The sequence below is a fragment of the Sander lucioperca genome, chromosome 19 (assembly GCF_008315115.2).
Source record: "Sander lucioperca isolate FBNREF2018 chromosome 19, SLUC_FBN_1.2, whole genome shotgun sequence".
In the NCBI taxonomy this organism is placed as follows: Eukaryota; Metazoa; Chordata; class Actinopteri; order Perciformes; family Percidae; genus Sander; species Sander lucioperca.
This window is the reverse complement of record NC_050191.1, coordinates 14,120,499-14,137,942: the sequence shown is the minus strand read 5'-3', so window position 1 is coordinate 14,137,942 and position 17,444 is coordinate 14,120,499. Positions and strand designations below refer to the sequence as shown.

Here is a 17,444-nt window from a genome sequence, read left to right as displayed (position 1 = left end):
AGACCACCTCTAGGTAGAAGCTGTGCTTTAGCCTTGGGGTCCTAGCATTAAGGCTGTGCAGCCTCTTGCCGGAGGGGAGGGGGTTAAACAGGTTGTGTGCTTCTTCCTGGGATGAGCAATGTGTCACTTCCTCTTTGTGACTCACACTTACTTTCGTAAGTTGCTAAATTTAAGTTGCTGGACGCTCAGCCTACATACTTTTTTTTTCTAAATTCATACAGCCAAAGATATTTTAACTTTTACATTTTAGCCATTCAGTTAACCCTCTCATCCACATTAAACAGTAGATTACTGATCCATCCACAACAGTAATTATCAGCAGTCTTAGAATAAACCTTATAGTTGTCAGTGAACGGTCCTATGGAGATAGGCAGGGGAGAAAAGTAGAGGGGGTTTTGGTAATTCTTTATGTTACTGTAGGTTCTTAAGAAGTTCTTTCAAACACTGTAATAATTATGTAATTGAGACAACAGCAAGCAAAACATCAAATCCTTCTTTACAGTAAAACATTCAAACCACACACACACAAATCCTCCTTTATGGTAAATTATAAAAACATAAAAACTATTCTCTACATCTGTACCCAACTAAAAAAAAAATAGTTTGTCCCTGCCTCGGGGTGTACCCATTCTCCACTTGAAGCCTTAAAAGAGGTCCCTCTTTACTCAAACACTTCCAAAGTTAAAAGCTCCAGAAGGACACCTACTTTGTCAGTGCAGTATCAAATTCAGGACACTTTTTTTTTCATATTAGAGCTGTTTCTCCAGTCCACCAGCTCTATCTCCCTGTTGGGGGGTCTAGTGGTCCTGCTACTCTTCTACCTCGTCTCCTCCTCAGCTCCAAGGAGGACAGGAAGGAACCTCCAGGACCAAAACCACAAAAAAGCTTTTTATTATTAAACAATAAAAAGCAGTTAAAACACTGAAAAACATGTAGCTGATCTAGAATAAAACGGAAATAAAATAAGAATAAAAGTTACAGTGCAAGAAGAATTGGCAATTACTTGATTTAAAAAAGAAAAGTCTTTAGCGTTGACTTAAAAGAACAGAGTTGCAGCAGACCTGCAGTTTTCTAGAGTTTGTTCCAGATGTGGTGCATAGAAACTGAACTGGGTCACCTGTCTGGGTGACTGAAATTCTGTTGGTGAACTTTTCCCTTTCTTTTGGGCTGGGCTGTTTCCCTTACCTTCACCTACAAAAGGACATCACACTCAAACATTCAGCGCCAAAAGCAGCAGCATTTCTTTCTACTTATTTAATTTCACTCCCACAAGGAAGCAGCAATCACAGTACAGCAGGAAGTGGGGCGATTACTTCGGTTTACTTATGGTTAGTTTTGGCATCCCTCTTTACAGAACACTCCCAAAAGTAAAGGCTACAGAAGGAAACATATTTTGTCTGTGAAGTAGGAATTTTAGGACACGTTTTTAAAGTCATGGGGATATTAGATCTCTTTCTCCAGTCCTCCAGCTCTATCTCCCTGTTGGGGGCTCTGCTGGTCCTGCTGCTCGTCTACCTCGTCTCCTCCTCCAGCTTCAGCTCCCAGAAGGAGGGAAAGGAACCTCCAGGACCAAGACCGCTTCCAGTACTCGGGAACCTGCTACAGCTTGACCTCAAGAGACCCTACCACACATTACTGAAGGTGAGAAAGTGCTGTAGTAGTAGCTTGGCTTTCTTGTTAGGTAGTTTGTTGTTTCTGCTCCTCCGGTAGGTTTCTCATCTTGTTTTTGCTCTCCTGTGTGTGTCTTACATCCGAACGTGTCGTGACATTATGATTCTGTTCTCAGCTTTCCAAGAAATATGGATCAGTGTTCACTGTCTATTTGGGACCAAAGAAAGTGGTGGTTCTGACTGGGTACAAGACTGTGAAGGAGGCACTTGTCAATCACGCTGAAGAGTTTGGAGAAAGAGATCCATTACCAATTATGCATGAATATGAAAAAGGACATGGTAAGGAAAGAAGAAAAAAATATATTTTCTTAAACACTGTCTTATTTTGTTCAACCCTCCATTGTGTATTTAACATATTCTGTTGAACCACTCAGGTATTTTATGGTCCAATGGTGATTCGTGGAAAGAGATGAGGCGCTTTGCTTTGACTAACCTGAGAGACTTTGGGATGGGCAGGAAGGCGAGTGAGGACAAAATCATTGAGGAATGTAACAACCTCATTGGAGTGCTCAAGAAATTCAAAGGTCGGTCTAAATACCTTATTACAGTTTTTTTTCAAATGCTAACAAGCATTTACCTATAGCCTACTTAAGATACTTTTTCAAAACTCTTAACACAGCAACCCAGCTACTTCACACAATTAGCCAAATAGTGCATTTTCTGCTCAAAACCACATTTTGTTAATTAAATACCAACTCCAACACCAAAATGCAAGAAAACGTTCTCTTCATACACTAACGCTATCAAAACATGACAAACCTGACTGAAAATCAAATCATTCGGTCAAAACACTAGCACATTTCCCCCCCCAAGAGGAACAGCTCAGTCAATCATAGCACGCCTTTCTAAATACAGTTTACAGTTGATGACATTACAAAAAACTGCATTACTTTTCATGTTTCAGTTCTACCTGCATACAATAGTTACAATGTGAAATCCATTGATTTTTGTAATTAACTTTCTTTTTACTTTAAACCACATTATATTTTCGGCTTGAGGGTGAAATGTGTGCATTTTTGGCAAAAAACTATGTAAAAGTGAATGAGTCATCTTTACTTTATAGAATGTACAGTCGAAAAATGACAGAATTACCGAAGTAAAATATTTACTGTATTAGCAACAGGAAATTGCAGTGAGTGATCAACATATAATCCAAACTATGTGGCTTTTGGTTTGAAATTTGTAAAAATAATGTCAAATACACAATTACAGTGAAACAAAAAAGGCACAGAAGGGGAAAAACTAAAATGCAGTCCTGTTCTAATCCATGCAGTATTTAGCATTTGTTCTATACTACATCACATCTTATGTCGCTATGCACCTTGGATGGAAAAGCTTTGCATGCATAATCAATACATAAATGGGTTTGATTAGCCTCGAACTCCATGACTATCAGAGGTATCCAACACAGTATCAGTACTGTAACTTATGTTTGCATGTAGAGTAACAAATTATAAAACTCACGATAGAATAAGACATTGTATAGACAAAATACTGTACCTGGAAGTATTGGTACATGAGTTCCTTGACCTGCGTCACTATTCCTTTCAAAATATTTAAGGTTTTGAACATTATGTCTTCAATTTTGACGTGTTGTGTGCAACAGTTTGGAAAAATCCATAATTTTGGTATTGGGTAATCTTGTATGTAAAGAAGAAATTAACATTTTAGAAAGAGGTTAATTGACTGCATATTTTGTGGAAACGACATGAATTGTGTTAATGGTATGGCCTGAATAGATCAATGTTGGGCTAATAGTGTTTAGAGTTCTGAAAATGTGACTACAGGTTGGACTGAATGTTAGCGATTGTAAAAAAAACTAATATTAATTATGTGAGCAAGGATTTAAATGTTTTCCTGTTTCCCTTGTTACAGGTGAAGCTTTTGATACGACCCTACCGATAAAATATGCAGTCTGTAATAATATCTGCTCCATTGTTTATGGCAGCAGATTTGAATATGATGATCCAGAGTTTACATCCCTGGTAGATTCCATTAGCGCACGTCTTCAACTTTTGGGCTCCCCTTCAATACAGGTATTTTATCATTTTTGCGAAACTTCTAATTTCAGTATAGCGATATATATATAAAATATAAATAACTATTGCACCTGAAATGAAGAAATTGTTTAATTTAAGTTACTCAATATAATGTCAAAAGTCCTCCAAACCATTCGACAATATACTCTCCATATATATATATATATATATATATATATATATATATATATATATATATATATATATATATATATATATACAGTATATGTATGGGTCGTTATTGTTGATTGACGTCTCTATAATGTATGTTAAATTTCAATATGAAAATGTATACATATAGGCAATATTTATATTTTGACAGGTGTACAACATGTTCCCACGGTTCTGCAAATGGATTGCTAACCGGAGGTCCTTCCTCAGATGGGGTGCTGCCAGTATAAAACAGAACTTACAGCTGTTCAGTCGTTTGAAAGAGACCCTCAATCCACAGATGTGCAGAGGCTTTGTGGACGCCTTTCTGGTCCGAAAGCAAAAGTTGGAGGTAAGAAAAACATATCTATCAATATTGATATTTTTCTATGAAGCTGAGAGGTAGTGGGGATCTATGTAAATGTGACTAATAAATACAGGCATTTGTATACATTTACAAATTAATTTCATGCTTCAAAGACATGCTCCACTTAATGAATGGTTTGTGCTTGCTAGGGATGGGGATCGTTCATTTTTATTGATATTGATACCATTTTCGATTTACTGCTTAACAATCCGAGTCTTTATCGATACCATTATCGATAGTTTTCTATTATTTGGTAAAAAGTCGAGACAACAAATTTTTAATCTTAACAGAACTAGGGGTGCAACTGATCACACAAGTCACGGTTCAGATCACGGTTTTGAGTCACGGATCTGTTCAATTTTTGGACCAGCAGAAAAAAGGGGGGGGAATTTAAATGATTTATTAAAAATGTAATAACAATAACTTTTAACAATAATAACTTCTTTCACCATTAGATTGCTGTTAAATGACAAAAACAGATGAGAAAAGGGTATTTTACGATAACTATGTTTTAAGAATTTTATGAATTTTGTAACCGGGTCCTAATAGAACTAGGTCTCGAGACCCACCCCTAGCGCTTGCCTCTTCCTGATTCCCCAATTAATAGTCCAAACACAAAGAAAGTATGTGCCAACAGAGATAAGAACGAGGTCTCTAACGTCAACATTCTCAGCCATTTTTGAGCTGAAGATTCAAAATCCTTTATTAATCCCACATTGGGGAAATTCACACTGTTGCAGCAGCAAGGGATAGGAGGAAAAGTACAAGACACAGATAAACAAACAATAAATAAAGTAAAGAGATTAAATAGTAAAATAGTAAAATGTATTTACAGTATTGCAGTGACATTTATTATTACATCAGTCCTGGTGTGTGTGTTTTGTCCATGTTGTCTACTGGGAGCAGTGCTGATTGTATAGTCTGACAGCAGCAGCCAGGAAAGACCTGCGGTATCTCTCCATGACGCAGCTCGGTCGCAGCAGCCTGTCACTGAAGAATCTGTTCAGTGCTGATAGAGTGTCCTGCATGGGGTGGGAGGAGACATCCATCATGGAGAATAATTTAGCCACGATCCTCCTGTCTCCCACCACCTCCACGGCGTCAAGGGGGCATCAAGAACAGAGCTTGCCTTCTTAATAAGCCTGTCCAGTCTTTTCCTGTCTGCCACCACAATGCCACTGCCCCAGCAGACCACTCCATAGAGAATGGCTGATGCCACCATAGAGTCATAAAATGTCCTCAGGACTGTCTCCTGCACCCCAAAAGACCTGAGTCTCCTCAGCAGATACAGTCTGCTCTGGCCTTTTTTGTAAAGTGCTGTGGTGTTGTCAGTCCAGTCCAGTTTATTGTTCAGGTGAACACCCACCACGCAGGATGTCTTCCAGAGCTATGGCACCCTCCCTAGCTTCAAGCTCAGGTTGAACATGTGTCCAATTATCCTGCACAGCTGATCTGCACAGGATTTGAAAAGCCTGGAGCTGAGGCCATCAGGACCCACTGCTTTCCTCACCTTGATCCTCCGTAGCTCACTCCTCACCTGTTTTATTGTGAAGGACAGGTTGGGGCAGCGGGGCTGTGTGTTGGAGGATGGGGGTTGTTTGTTGGAGGTTGTGAGTGGGGAAGTGATGGTGGAGGTGTGACAACCCCCAGGGGGTGCAGACAGTGGTGTTCGCTGTAGCAGGGAGGACTGGACAAGGGGAGGAGTAAATGATCCATCAAATCAGTTGAAGAAAATATTCAGATCATTCAACCACTTTGTGTCCCCCACAGTCTGAGGTTTCAGTTCTGTGGCCTGAGATGGATTTAAGGCTTTTCCAGACCTCCCTGATGTTGACGCTGCAGTTGATCCTCCATCTTCCTCCTGTAGTGTTTTTTCCCTCTCTGATCTTCCCTCTGTACATTCTTGAGCTCCTCTTTATTTCCTGACCCAAAAACCTTCCTTTTTTCCTTAAGAGAGTCTCTATGTCAGGAGTAATCCAGGGTTTATTGTTGGGAAGACGCCATACAGTCCTGGTCGGTACATGACATTTTTCACACAGAAGTTGATGTAGTCCATTATACAATGTGTGAGACTGTCAATGTCCTCCCCATGAGCGTCACAGAGTATATCCCACATAGTTGTGTTGAAGCAGTCTTTCAAGGCTTCACAAGCCTCATCAGACCATCTCTTTACTGGGCGTGGGACAGCTGGCTGCCTGCAGACCAGGGCCTTGTACACAGGTAGGAGGTGGATCAGGTTGTGGTCTGGGAGTGGAGGGAGAAGAGATGGATCATATGCCTTCTTGGTGTTGGCAAAAAAATAAATCCAGTGTTTTATTGTCTCTTGTGGGGCATGTCACATACTGGGTGAATGTAGGCAGAGTGGAGGATGGAGAGGCATGGTTAAAGTCACCAGAGATGAGAAAGAGGGCCTGTGGGTGTTTTGTCTGTAGCCTGTTTGTAGCAGAGTGCAGGACATCACAAGCTGAGTCAGCATTAGCAGAGAGGGGATATTACTGCTATCACAATAACATGTGAGAATTCCCTTGGGATGTAGAAAGGCCTCATGCTAACGGCTAACAGCTCAATGTCCCTGCTACAGAATTGTTCACTGCGCGCGGGCTCCTTAGATACAGTTGCCGATAGTGAATAAACTTGCGCAGACAAAGTTGAACCTGTGTATTTAGTGTACATAGTTAGAAGAGATTGTGTACATAGTAAAAGCCCACAGGACGTCATGTCCTCTGGGCCAAAGAGCAAAAAGAACATCCAGATTGTTATCTGCGCAAAGCATAAAAGCCAGCATCTGTGATGGTATGGGGGGGTGTTAGTGCCCATGGCATGGGTAACTTGCACATCTGTGAAGGCACCATTAATGCTGAAAGGTACATACAGATTTTGGAGCAACATATGCTGTCATCCAAGCAAAGTCTTTTGAGTTTCTTAAAAGTACAAGGTCTTGAAATGATGAAAAATGCACATTTAATTAAAAATGACTGACTTCCGGTTGGGTTTAGGATTTACCTCCAAGAGCCGTTTTTGTACATCTGTAAATGTCACATATACAGTACCTACCAACTTTCATTCATCTATGAAGGGGCATTAAATTAGGGGGGCGCTATTGAGCAATTTTCCAAATCAATGCGTAAGACCCATAAAATAACAAAAATGTGATTCATTGCTCGTAATAATAATAATAATAATAATAATAATAATTCCATCAGTTTTCTTCAGACATTCACTGACAGTTGGTCGGTGAAAGTTGCTCTTTTTTTAATTTCATTTTTTTAGGTGTGTTGAGTGACAATGGCAATGAAAAAATAAAATGCATGCAAAGCCATTTTTATAGTATGTTTTTACTATTGAGTCAGGTCCAGAAGATTAAAAACAAAAAAAGTATTAAAGAGATTTTAAGATTTGTTTGAATAAATGTGCAAATCTTTCCCTGCAGAAATCTGGGATTACCAACAGTCATTTCCACGATGAAAACCTCATGATAACAGTTCAGAATCTGTTTTCTGCTGGCACTGAGACATCTGCAACTACACTGAGATGGGGACTTCTGCTCATGGCCAAGTATGCAAATATACAGGGTAAGGAGTTATACTGTAGATGTGCACTGCTTACATTAAACATTCAGGCCAAGCTATTGTACTTTATCAACATAAAAATCACCATCATAATTACAAAACCAGGGTACAATTGTTATGCTTAACTGCCCTGATATAAAGCCCCTTTCACACATGCACTGCAAACCTGCAATTACCTAGACATTACCCAGCGGAGCTGTATGTGAAAACTGAAATGTCCGAATCAGTTGGACTGAACATCAAACGGTCTGTACCCAGCCAGCTCCCTAGTACAAAATCTGGGTAATCGCCGATTGAGCTCAAAGTGTGAGAACTCACAGCAAGCGAGTGGGCGTGTTTGATGACGTTTCTGTCGACTCACGCAAAACTGAAAGGAAAACAAACATCCGAGGGTGAAGAAGAATTCTGTCGATGAGGCAAACGCCGAAATCGTCATACAAATTCAAGGAATAGCAAGAGATCCAAGAGATTTGGTTGTTTATGACCAAATTATGAACCAGCCCCGTGATGCGTGTAATCCTGTCATGTCTGCTGCATGCTCTAAACTGAACAAAATATTTCCAATAAGTGAGTACTGATCTGACACAGATCGTGTTCTGCGACACATGTAAAGGGTAAACTCCGGAATGGGGCAGGACCTAGTTCCTCGGACATTGTCCGGAGTTCATATGTGAAAACAACTGAGAACTCTACAACTACGTTAGTGGATCCTTAAGACTTTACTTTGGCACAGCAGTGCTTTAAGCTAAATACTAACGAGATAATGCTAATTGCCACGTATCTAAAAATACAAAGTAAAGCGCTTAAAACTTTCACAGAAAAACATTAAGTCCAACTCAAACTATGGGAGTAAATCATTTTCATTAAAACAAAAGCTTTTCATCTTCCAGACCAGGTCCAGGAAGAGGTGAGCAGGGAGATAGGAAGTCGTCAAGTGCAGGTCGAGGACAGGAAGAACCTGCACTTCACCAACGCTGTCATCCATGATACACAGAGACTGGCCAACATCGCCCCAATGTCACTTCCTCACAGAACTACCCAAGATGTCACCTTTCAGGGTTACGTCATTAAGAAGGTCAGACTGAATAGAACACATAATATGCCCTCCATAGTCAATTTCAATGTGACATTTGTCTACATTTGTTATGTAGAAAGTATTTTCTGGGTGTGAGCCATTTTTAAGGAGTTTAAAAGAATGCAATAACCTATCAAAAAAAAATATTTTCAATTTCTGTATTGTCCACAGGGGACCGCAGTAGCTCCTCTCTTGATATCTGTCCTGTATGATGAGAGTGAGTGGGAGAGGCCACACAGCTTTTATCCTGCTCACTTCCTGGACAAAGACGGGAAGTTTGTGAAGCGAGAAGCCTTCATGCCTTTTTCTGCAGGTTGGTGAGCTTTAGACCACAGTCACACTTAGTGTACGTGAATGCAGGCGAGGGACCATCGCGAGTCGAGGCGATACCTGCTGGTTAGGCACAGCGACAATCAATGCCTCTTCCATCTTGGTTTTCCTAAAACTACAAGCCAATCAGGGTCAACCCGATCAACCACAGGTATTTCTTTGCTATCGGTTGAGGGTGTGATTTTGCTTGTTAAGTTTACTAAAGTTCAAAGCTTCAAAACTGGTTTCAAAACTGGAAGCGAATAATTATCGTGGGCTAGCATAGAATGGAAGACAACGGAAGGCGAGTAATCACTGATGTTAATTTTACGCGTGTGAGACCGTGGCATTTTTCTTGATTTAGGATCCCCATTATTCCCAAAATCGCTGTAGTTTCCCATTGCCAGACCTATCTCTACAGTAGAGCCCTGCGCGGGACGGTTTTCTTGATTCCGCTTCTGCCCGCTTCCGGTGGATTTCTGACTATAGCAGCCCTTGGGTCCAAAAGAGAGAGGCTTGACTGATGCGTAAGGGGTCTTTTATTTAGTTTGCCAGACCAGCATGACGTTCAACATTCGTTTAATCCATCGACACCTTAGCACCGTGAAAACTGTATTGAAAACATGGACACAACAAACATTTCACACCCGTGTTTTCACGGATACAACTTCATTACGTGAACAAACATTTAGGATGACAAACATTAATTACACAGAAAAATAGAGCATACATACATGCAAACAATTTCTGAATTACTATGAATGAAAACACATCGTACCTCACTGCGGTCACCAAGGAATGCAAAACAATATACGATAGTCCTTTCTTCCGTCATGACACGGGCGTCAAGTTCTCAAAGTTCATAAATGAAAGACCAAATCTCAGATAAAATCCTGTAGGCCCAAACACAGCTGCCTACCGTTCACACCTGCCAGCTACCTTTCAAAGCTCATCAACCCATACTTATTTTATTAGATCAACAGCATGTACATTAAAACTCCAAATTGGTCCTTTACACTGACCATTACCGCTTGTTGCCGCAGTCTGTGTGTCCCGCCTGCCCGCACCTCAAACATTAGATAACTGTCAATAGATTGACAGTTCATTTTGTGTCTTCTTCCCTCCTGCAGGAAAAATAGATATTTTACCTGCTGTCTATTTTTGGACCGCCAGCTCCCACCCGTAACCCCCGTTAATACGGCCTGCTCCTGCAAGATTTGTGTTGGGATCCCAATCCCAATGCAGTCCTCTACTTCACAGCACTGTGTCTACGCTGAAGTATGGTCTAGCCACACCGCCTATCTATTCTGGGATAGGGTAAAACACGCTCTGGCTTTTTTGTATTTCTTTAAATCAATCACAACCGTCCATGTACATATCACAACCGTCCATGTACATCCGTTGAGCCAGACTATTCCCACAGTACAAACTATTCTTCCTTAATCTACACAAAAGGCAAGCAAGAGGCATCACTTCTTGTTAATTACTTGTTTACTGGCAAACAACCTGGAGCTTTTCCTTTGCACTCTCTTGCAGGTCATAGAGCTTGTCCTGGAGAGAGTTTGGCCAGGATGGAGCTCTTCATCTTCTTCACCACACTCCTGCAGCACTTTCGCTTCACTCCTCCTCCTGGAGTTTCAGAGGATGAACTGGATCTGACTCCACATTTGCGCCTCACCCTCGACCCCTTACCTCACAAATTGTGTGCTGCCCCTGTACATGAGGAAGAGGAGGGCTTGAGAATTTAAAAAGTAGTTTAAAAGTAATGAAAATGTTCAACACCGGTGATGTAATTAAGAAAACGTTTGTTGATTGTTTGCTTTAGAAGCACTCATGTCCCAGCATTGGACGTTCTTCATTAGCTGCTTACTGTGTATGCCAGCAGAACACAAGCATCTAACAACTATTACAAAAAAAAGGCTGTCTTGTAATGTGACTTAACATTTTGATGTACACAATAAACAATGAATGAATGCATTTTGTGGCAGTAACTCTCTGTCAGCCTAAAGTTCTCTAACAGAGTACCTCAGCATTAATCTTGGAGGTGTTCACCCTTCCCAACTGCTTCAAACTCAAAGCTGCAAATCGTTTTGTTGCAAATCTACTAGAAATGAAATGTAGACTGTATGTTCTGACATGTTTTTTGAAAAATGTGTCTCAAAAGAAACATAGTTGCTGTGTTCATAATGTCAACTGTTAGTGTTTTTTTTTTCCAGTCCTTGACATTTTATCTTTACCACAAAAAAAAGTCGTAAGAAGGGGGTTGGGGTTAATGGGTATGCAACACAAAGGACTTTAACTTTAAGGGAAAGAATGTGGTTTTGGTTAAATATTCACCCAAAAAATACATTTTTAACATTTAACCAAGATGATAATGACATGTCAAGTAGAACTTATCTCAGAGATAAGTCTGGCTAGTATGGAGCCCTTCATCTTCTTCCAAAGGCTGCCATGGCCCTCAAGCTGCCTATGATCAGAGGCAAAACCACAAGGCAAGGTGCTGAACGTTGTGCAGCCACAGAGGCAAAGCACAGGTATACGTCATCATTGCTTCTGGCTTTGGCTGCGCCTTTCTTTATTGTGAATCTGTGACAATAAACAACCTTGAGTCCGAATGCACCGACAATGTGCTTGCATTTACGAAGCTTTGTTGTGAATAACACATACACAAAGTCTACTATTAACAAATGTACGGATTCGAACCAAAACCACAATCTTTTTCTAAACTTAACTAAGTAGTTTTTGTGGCTAAACCTAACCAAACTATGACTGTTTCACAATAGTAGTGATGTATTTTAAAACTGCAACCGTAACGTTTAGATACGAGGACAGAAAAAGCTCCTGTGGGTCCTATTTCCTGCCACAGCTAGGGACACCAATTCATGAAATGCGCCGATGGGTCGTTTTTAGAGGGTAGGAATAAAACGACATATGTAGTGGAATGGTTAGGAGAACTTGTTGTTTTAGATGCATTTTGAGTTTGCAAATGTGTTTCATCCTTTGTTTCCAAATTTCACAAAATGCTGCTGTCTTAAATTCACTTTTTCAGTGCTTGTTCACAAACATTTGGGTATCTGGAGTGCCTACTGACCCACAAACTGTGAAAAAAGATGACCTGGCAGTTGTTTGAGGGCTGCATCCAAGCTCAATCAGAAAACCATCAGATTTGGCTCCCCTTCATATATCACACATGCAGACTTATCGCCCACCATCTGAGTATCTCCACCCACGACTTGAGAACTACTTTCACAAGCCAATCAGAGCAGACTGGGTTTTTTTGGGGAGAGGGGCTTAAAGAGACAGGCGCTAAAACGGAGCATTATAGACAGAGAGTGAATACAGGTATATTCAGACAGACAGTAGGAGTAAAATAATGTTGGGTTTTTTTTAAATATTAAAGCATATTCTAGTAGAAACACAAAATACAAGTATAAACCTGAAAATGAGTCTCCTTTAAATAAAAAGTCACTGTATGCAAAATTGTAGCATTTGTAAAGTTAGTTTTTGTTTCTGGTTTTTCTATATTTTATATACTCTTACCTGTAAACTGAAGCATCTTTATTAGAAATAAAAACACTTTAATCCATCTGAATTCAACCATATTGAGGCTTTTTCTCAGCTTTTCACTGTCAGAGTCTCTGAACTGATGTGTGTTAAAGAGAAAAGAAGAATCATCTTCCTGGGATGAGCAATGTGTCACTTCCTCTTTGTGACTCACACTTTCGTAAGTTGCTAAATTTGTTGCTTTTACTGAGTCTCCTCAAGTTTCCGTGCAGGCACACTGCGTAGCCTACAACGTGTGTTTCTTGAAGTTGGAATCATGGAGGAAGGAGGAAATGACAGCACTCAGGACATTTATCAGCCCTCTAAGAGGACTACGTATGCATGGCCATATTTTGGTTATTATAAGAATGCCGAAGGACAGTTGATTGAAGATAGTTATCCTGTCTGCAGAACGTGCAGGAAAAAAGTTGCTGCTAAAGGCAGCAATATGTCAAATCTCCTGACCCATCTCCGTGACCATCACCCACAACTTTATAGCCAATGCAAGGTAAGTTAACGTTAACATTTTAGCTCAAATGCATGGTGTGGGTACTTCGGGTTGAGGGAGAATGCAATGATCCATCTGTCTTACTTATTAGTAACTTGTCAATAATGTAAACAGAAGCCTTACCAGAAGCAGTATCTACCTAAAATGCACATTTTCATTCAGTGGTGGAATGTGGAGCTAATCGGGACACTTTTTCTTAACCTTAGCCTCAGAGCTAGACGGATGCCCATTTGAGTTGCGTTTATTAAACAGTAGTAGACTACAGTATTTCATTGCATGCATTTCTTGATTTCTATAAGAATGCATAATTTATATTTGTCCGAAGTTCAGTAAATCGTTTAATTCTAGTGAAGTTGGAAAACTTTAAATGACTTAGTCACATAGTGACAGTCTGAACCCTGTGTCTTTGAAAACACAACACATTATTTGTCCTGTAAGATAATTAATTTATAGCCAATCATTTTCTTTTGATTTAGCAACAAAAACTGCTATAAGCAAAATCGTATGAATATTGATATGAATGGTAGCCTAATGATAATAATAATGAATAACAATAATGACATGGCTATTCTTTTTTTTACAGAGACAGACACTTGAGCAAGCATTCAAAAGACAGTCTGCTTATGCACCTGCATCCAAAAATGCTCAAGACCTAACTGCAGCAATCTCCTATTGCATAGCAAAAGACATGATGCCTTCCCAGATGGTTGAGAGGCTTCGCTTCCTGAGGGTGATGAAGGTTGCCGTGCCTCATTACAAAGTGCCTTCACGCAATTTTTTTTCAAAGACTGAAATACCAAAGATGTACAACGCAGTCAAAGCTGATGTTTGTGCTCAGGGTGAATTCTTTGCGGCAACTACTGACCTCTGGACCAGTGAAAGTGGGGCTGGTCTACCATACATCAGCTTTACAATTCATTATCTCACCCAAGACTGCCAACTGGAATCACACTGCTTAGAAACCCAGTTTTTCCCAGAAGATCACTCCGCTCAAAATATTAGAGAGTTTTTTGAAAATATGTTGGATGAGTGGGGGATAAACAAGACAGATCTGGTCTCCATAACCACACATAATGCAACCAACATGATCAAGGCCTTTGAACAGTTCCCAGATCTGTGGCTTGGATGCTTCGGGCACAATTTGAACCTGGCCATCTCAAAGGCTCTGAAAATTCAGAGCATTGAAACAGCAGTCAGGGCCCGTCATCATCTGGTCCAAGGCTTCTCACGGAGCTGGAAGAGAAAGAGAGGACTGAAAGGAAAGCAAGCTGCCCTCGACTTGCCACAGAAGGCTCTCATCCATGATGTAGTGACCCGATGAGGATCTACATACAAGATGCTTGAGCGTTTCCTCAGCCAGCAGCAGGCAGTCTGTGCAATACTGGTTGCAGAAAGGGGAGTTTGGCATCTGATGCCCAAGGATGCTGACATAGTTGTTATAGATAGATAGATAGATAGATAGATAGATAGATAGATAGATAGATAGATACTTTATCGATCCCCAAGGGGAAGTTCAAGGTCCCAGTAGCTTAAGACATCACACACAACATTCACATACATCACAAACAGGATGATAAAAAAGCAAATCTACATGAATAGCATGGACAATAAAATAAAAAATACTAAATAAAATAAAAAATCCACATGAATGTACTAATGGATGTATAAGCATGAGACGCTTGCAGTGATAGGGCAGGAACTGACCCTGTGATTCAGTATGAGAGAGTGTGTCGTGGTGGTAGTGCAAATAGGTCCAATAGCGCAAGGATAAAGTCTAGAGACCAGCATTAAATATGGACAATATAAGAGAATAATGTAAACATAGTAATATAAAAACTATAGCAGTGCAAGGATAAACTTTAAAAAAGACCATTAAATATGGGCATTATAAGCATTAAGCATTAAATATGGACATTATAAGGGAATAGAGTAGACAGTAGGATAGACACTAATCAACAGTCAATATTAAAGGTTTGAAGTAATAGTGTTACAGTCATTGTTAAAGTATTAAGTTAGACCTCAGTCCATGCTGGGGGAAGGAGGGAGGGAGGGGTTGTGCATATGGGCTAATATAGCCAGTAAACAGTGTAAACAGTGTAAGCAGTAAACAGTAAACAGTGGGCCAGTGGACAGTCAGTACATAACTATAACATAACTTATAGGAGGTAGTGGAAGTGGTGGAGAGGGAGGAGAGGCAGACAGACTATGCAGAGAAGTATCTCTCTCCTCTTCCCTTTTGTGAAGCATTGTAGAGTTGTATAGCCCTGGGGACAAATTACTTTCTCAGTCTGTCAGTTGTGCATGGCAGTGTGCGTAGCCTTGAGCTGATCATGCTCTTCTTCTTTGTGAAAGTGCAGTGGAGTGGATGACAGTCATTGTCCAAAATGTTGAGCAGTTTGTCCAGGGTCCTGATATTGAAGTGATGCACTCCAGTTCAGCGGCCACGACAGAGCCTGCTTTCCTTACCAGCCTGTCCAGTCGCCCAGCATCTCTCTTCTTAGTGCTTCCTCCCCAGCATACCACAGCATAGAAGAGGATGCTGGCAACAACAGACTGGTAAAACATCCAGAGGAGCTTGCTGCAGACATTAAAGGACCGTAGCCTCCTCAGGAAGTACAGCCGGCTCTGCCCTTTCTTGTAGAGTGCATCAGTGTTAGCTGACCAGTCCAGTTTATTGTCCAGATGTATTCCCAGATACTTGTAAGTGTTTACCACCTCCACATTGACCCCCTCAATGGAGACTGGCAGCAGAGCGGGCTTAGACCTACGGAAATCCACCACCATCTCCTTCGTCTTAGATGTGTTGAGTTGTAGGTGGTTGAGTTTGCACCATTGCACAAAGTCATCCACCAGGGCCCTGTACTCCTCCTCCTGTCCATCCCTAATACACCCCACAATTGCAGTATCGTCCGAAAACTTCTGCATGTGGCATGACTCTGTGTTGTAGCAGAAGTCAGACGTGTACATGGTAAACAGGACTGGGGAGAGCACAGTTCTCTGTGGAGCTCCAGTGCTACTGATCACAGTGTCAGAGAGACAGTTCTTCAGTCTGACAAACTGTGGCCGTGCTGTCAGGTAGTCTGTAATCCAGGATACAAGGTGAGCGTCCACACCCATCTGCAGAAGCTTGTCTCCCAGTCTGATGGGTTGGATGGTGTTAAAAGATTTTGTGTATCCCAGCAACCGGTGTTCCATCTGAGAGACTATTCAATGCCAGCGGGTACATTGATTCCCCTCTTAGATCACTACTTAAACCAAACAAGTAATTATGTTGACATTTTTACATTTTAATCTCAAGTGAATAGAGATGCATACATAAATGATGCTAGATCAGCAGCATCGTATTTGTTGACGATGGAAAGAATTATACTATCAGTTCTGTTCCATTGATTTGTTTACATATTTCATTTTTTATTTTAATGTCATCAACACTTGAACATTTGGATTTGATTACATAAGATTGTAGTTATTTTTGTAATTTGTTTATAGTGGCTATTTATTTTAAATGCATAATGCACTTTTGTCTTATTTATTTAAGGTTTACTTTAAAGTGTTTATGTGTACAGTTTTACATTTTAATTTTGATGATGAAGAAAACAAGTATATAATTAGTGGTGTTTCTTTGATTTGTTTACATGTTGTTCCTTATGTCTTAGCTTGAATGTTTGGATTTGTATAATTTAAACCTGCACTACTAGAAATGTTCCTGACAAATAAGCTGTTTACATGCTGAACCCTTGTTCCTTTGGTGTTAAAAGTTGCACTTTTGATAAGGTTTTGCCTATATTTTTGTAATGAAATAAACACTGTTACACTTTTTGAAACTATTTCAGCTTGGGTAGGCCTATCAGTGCTTTCTGGACATATTGAACACACTTAAAAATACCGCGATAATACTAAAAACCGTGATAATTTTGGTCACTATAACCAACCCGGTCTCACGGCAGTTCATGTAAATGTCACGTTATTTTTAATCTATTGATACGTGTTCACGGGGACGTTTTTCTGTTTTTTTTCGTGGTTGCCAACACGAAATACACTACGGGGAAAGGACGCCTCACACGCCGGGAGACAGCCGCAAGGCGGCCGCTGGGGACGCGACTACGGGGAAAGGATGCCTCACATGCCGGGAGACGGCCGAAAAGGACGCCTCATATGCCGGGAGACGGCCACGGAGGATGGCCGCAGGGGACGCGTGACAATAACAGGATGGC

The 17,444-nt window shown here is 40.6% G+C and overlaps 1 protein-coding gene across 1 annotated transcript; it reads left to right on the top strand.

Annotated features, from left to right (window-relative positions):
* The first annotated feature begins 1,227 nt into the window (after nt 1–1,227).
* On the top strand, nt 1,228–11,380 carry LOC116056180 (cytochrome P450 2K1-like). Its single transcript, XM_035995190.1, has 9 exons — nt 1,228–1,641; nt 1,787–1,949; nt 2,045–2,194; nt 3,546–3,706; nt 4,032–4,211; nt 7,657–7,798; nt 8,686–8,870; nt 9,042–9,183; nt 10,716–11,380. Exons 1-9 carry the CDS (start codon nt 1,435–1,437, stop codon nt 10,925–10,927), a joined length of 1,542 nt encoding a protein of 513 aa, XP_035851083.1. The 5' UTR covers nt 1,228–1,434; the 3' UTR covers nt 10,928–11,380.
* The last annotated feature ends 6,064 nt before the right edge of the window (nt 11,381–17,444 follow it).